At 59.6% G+C, this 4043-nt stretch overlaps 1 protein-coding gene across 1 annotated transcript; it reads left to right on the top strand.

The window, feature by feature from the left end:
• Positions 1 to 205: 205 nt before the first annotated feature.
• Positions 206 to 2960, top strand: LOC123407697 (putative kinase-like protein TMKL1). The gene has a single exon (XM_045100887.1). It carries the CDS (start codon positions 716 to 718, stop codon positions 2753 to 2755), a length of 2040 nt encoding a protein of 679 aa, XP_044956822.1. The 5' UTR covers positions 206 to 715; the 3' UTR covers positions 2756 to 2960.
• Positions 2961 to 4043: the final 1083 nt, after the last annotated feature.

Below are 4043 nucleotides of genomic sequence, written 5' to 3'. Positions count from 1 at the left end.
GTACATACGGATGTACATAGACATATTTTAGAGTATAGATTCACTCATTTTGCTCTGTATGTAATCTCATAATGGAATCACTAAAAGGTCTTATATTTTGGAACGGAGGGAGTATTAGCAAAAAATGATAGTTTTGACACAAATTCATAAAGTGATCGTTGTAGATACGGATCGATGAAATGCCGAACACGCCTGAATGGAGGGAACACTATAGAATCTGACTGAGGGCGCGAGCTCATTAATACGGATCGTAGTTCTGTACTGGGTTAATTGTCAAGCTGGACCATGGAATGGAAAGCATGACCTTGACACGGGAATCTTCTCGTCGACGATTTGCTCGACTAGTAGTGTGCAATAGCAGGAAATCGAAGGCTAAATACGTACGTACGTTCTACATACATGTATAGATTACTCCTCCAGTCCTGCTCCTTAGGTTTGACTCTCGGCAAGCTAGCTGCTCGACCACATGCTGATGCTCCCATGCTCAAGTCGAACTGCTCATCCAGTGTACACACGAGTCGAGGGCGATACTGTCCCTTGGACATTTCACACGTTAACACGAACTAGTACGAAATCCAAGCCCCGCTTTTCTTCTTTCTTGCTCCGCGCTTGCCAGAGCTATAATTACACCCCACGCTCCAGTTGCCCACTCCACTCCGAGCTTCCAGCTTCATTCAGCTCACCATAGCTTCTTCCACTGCATACTACTTGTAAGATGATGCCTACTACAGCGCGCGCCATAGTGCCACACTATCTCCTCCTCTTCGCCAGCTTCTTCCTCCTGCTCCGCTCCCCGTCGCCCGCCATGGCCGCCGGCGACGTCGCCCTCCTCCTGGACAGGATCAAGCCCGCGCTGCAGGGCGCCGCCCCCAACGCCCAGCTCACCACCTGGAACGCCTCCACGCCGCTCTGCCTCTGGCGCGGCCTCCGCTGGTCCACGCCCGCGGGCCAGCCGCTCCGCTGCGACACCGTCGCCGCGCGGGCCAACCTCTCGCTCGCCGGAGACACCACCCTTCTCCTGTCCTCCATCAGCCTCCCCGCCGCCGCCCTAGCCGGCCGCCTCCCTCCGGAGCTCGGCGCCTTCCCATCCCTCGAGTCCATCTACCTCGCCGCCAACTCGCTCTCCGGCGCCATACCGCTCGAGCTCGGCAACGCGCCGGCGCTGTCCGAGCTCGACCTCGCCGGCAACGCCCTGTCCGGCGCGCTCCCGCCCTCCATCTGGAACCTCTGCGACCGCCTCGCCGAGCTCCGCCTCCATGGCAACGCTCTCACGGGAGCGATCCCCGCGCCGGCGGGACCCAACGATACTTGTGACCGTCTCCATCTTCTTGATCTCGGCGCCAACCGCTTCTCCGGCTCCTTCCCGGCCTTCCTGACGGGCTTCAGTGGCCTCCAGCGCCTCGACCTCGGCGGCAACCACCTCTCTGGAGACATACCCGAGTCCGTCGCTGCGATGATAGGCCTCCAAATGCTCAACCTTTCTTACAATAACTTCTCCGGTCAGCTGCCTCCGGGCTTCGCCGGCTCGAGCTTCACCGCAGAATCGTTCCTTGGAAACAGCCCGGCGCTGTGCGGCCCACCATTGCAACAGCCGTGCGTGTCTTCTTCGGGCCTCAGCTCCGGCAGCGTCGCGGGGATGGTCATCGGGCTAATGGCCGGCGCCGTCGTGGTGGCGTCGGTCTCCATCGGGTGGGCGCAGGCGAGGTGGCGGCGGAACAGGGTAAGGCGAGCGGCGGAGGAGGGGGTGGAGACGGAGGAAGGCGGCGAGGGCGACAGCGAGGGGAAGCTGGTGGTGTTCCAGGGCGGGGAGCACCTGACGCTGGGGGAGGTGCTGAATGCGACGGGGCAGGTGGTGGAGAAAGCTAGCTACTGCACGGTGTACAAGGCGAAGCTGGCGGACGGCGGAGGCAACATCGAGCTTCGGCTGCTGCGCGAGGGGAGCTGCAAGGACGCGGTGTCGTGCGGGCCGGCCGTGCGGCGTATCGGCCGCGCGCGGCACGAGAACCTGGTGCCGCTCCGGGCCTTCTACCAGGGCCGGCGAGGCGAGAAGCTGCTCGTGTACGATTACTTCCCCCATCGGACTCTCCATGACCTCCTCCACGGCGGCCTCGAGATCAGGCCGGCGCTGACATGGCCGCGGCGGCACAAGATCGCGCTGGGCGCTGCACGCGGGCTGGCGTACCTGCACGAGGGGCGGCACGGGGACGCACCGGCGGTGCACGGCAACGTGAGGTCGTCGAACGTGCTGGTGGACGAGCACTTCGTGGCGAGGGTGACCGAATACGCGGTGGTGGGCACGCTGCTGGTGCCATCGGCGGCTGAGGCTGTGCTGTCGGCGGCGAAGGCGGACGGGTACAGGGCGCCGGAGCTGCAGACGATGAAGCGGTGCGCGCCCCGGACGGACGTGTACGCGTTCGGGATACTGCTGCTGGAGCTGCTGATGGGGAAGAAGCCCTCCTCGGCGGCGAACGGAGGCGACGACCTGCCGTCGCTGGTGAAGGCGGCGGTGCTCGAGGAGACCACCACGGAGGTGTTCGACCCGGAGGTGGCGAAAGGTGTGCGGAACCCGGCGGAGGAGGGCCTCGTGCAGGCGCTCAAGCTGGCGATGGGTTGCTGCGCGCCGGTGGCGGCGGCGAGGCCAAGCATGCTTGAGGTGGTGCGGCAGCTCGAGGAGAACCGGCCCAAGAGTAGCCGGTCGGCGCTGTACAGCCCCGCCGAGACGAGGAGCGATGCCGGCACGCCGCTATACAACTAGCATTTATGAAGCTTAATGAATATGCCCATGATGGTCTCCTTGTACCTGTGGACTGTGGTCGATCGCCATGCCGGCAACATTGATTGATATGTTTCTGCTTTGATGAATCAGTCAGGAATCCTAGCCTAGGTGTTCCTAATTTAAGATGTGAAGTGCCGATTATGGCAATGAATTGAAGACAGAAATGACGATCAGTTGAGCGCAAGACCACTGCAACTGCGCGAGATCACACTATGAAAATCAGTTCGCTGAAAGTTTTCTCTCTTTCAGTCACCTTTTTCCCGCCGCACTGTTGCGCATGTCAATGGAGGGGCGCGGCCTGCAAGCGAAACAACCCGGGACGTGGAAACCAACCCACATACGGGCCAGGGCAGCTGCATGTGATTGATGCATGGACCAGCGAGCTCCCTCGATCCGTCGGAATTAAGCAAGCGACGTTACATTTGGCTAGGACGTGTTTGGTTGCTCGCATATGAATCAACCAGTTCCGCATTAAATCTTTTTTCGGTCATACAGAACTTAAAACAGTTTTAGGCATGTTCAGAAGGAAACGCTTGAATTGACAGTTTTTGACGAGTCAGCCTCGCTGAAGCACCACTTATCCGTTTGTTGCACGCATCGAGAAGTGCACGAGATGACTATGGGTGTTTGGTTGGGCTTCCAGCCAGCTTCCGGCTTCCGACTTTGAAGCCAAAAGCTCTTATTTAGGGGCTTTCGGCTGCAGCTGTGGCTTTCAGCTCCGGCTGTGACAAGACCGGAAGCCACAGCTGCAACCCGAAGCCCCTAAATAGGAGTTTTTGGCTTAGAAGCCGGTAGACGGAAGCTGGCTGGAAGCCCAACCAAACACCCTCTAGTCACCTTTCACTCTCATTCACATCGCTCTCCATCTCACTCACTGCCCCTTCGTGCTCTCCTCAATGGCATTCCCACCGTTGCACCGCTCCCCACCTCCATCACCGCTCAGAGCAACCCAATCCAAGAGCGGTGCGTGGTCGGCCTCCACAACAGTGGCGTTGACCTCACGATAGACATCTGTATGCCTTCCACTTTCTTCACCAGTACACGCCCTTCGGCCAATGTTGCGACCGCAAATCCGACTCCGCCTCCATATCCGGAGCTGCTAGTCCTAGGTTTGACTACAACGCCGGAGGGAAGCCCATTGGCTGCGACGGTGTGAACGATGCTAAGAGGGTTTTTTACCCAAATTCGGGGGGGATTTATTAGGGGAGCGCAACAGGGCCATGGACGACGACAGTCTCTTCTCTACCTCGCGCGTCGGCAGGAGCAC

The sequence above is a fragment of the Hordeum vulgare genome, chromosome 7H (genome assembly GCF_904849725.1).
Source record: "Hordeum vulgare subsp. vulgare chromosome 7H, MorexV3_pseudomolecules_assembly, whole genome shotgun sequence".
NCBI lineage: Eukaryota > Viridiplantae > Streptophyta > Magnoliopsida > Poales > Poaceae > Hordeum > Hordeum vulgare.
This window is presented reverse-complemented; position numbering and strand designations above follow the sequence as displayed.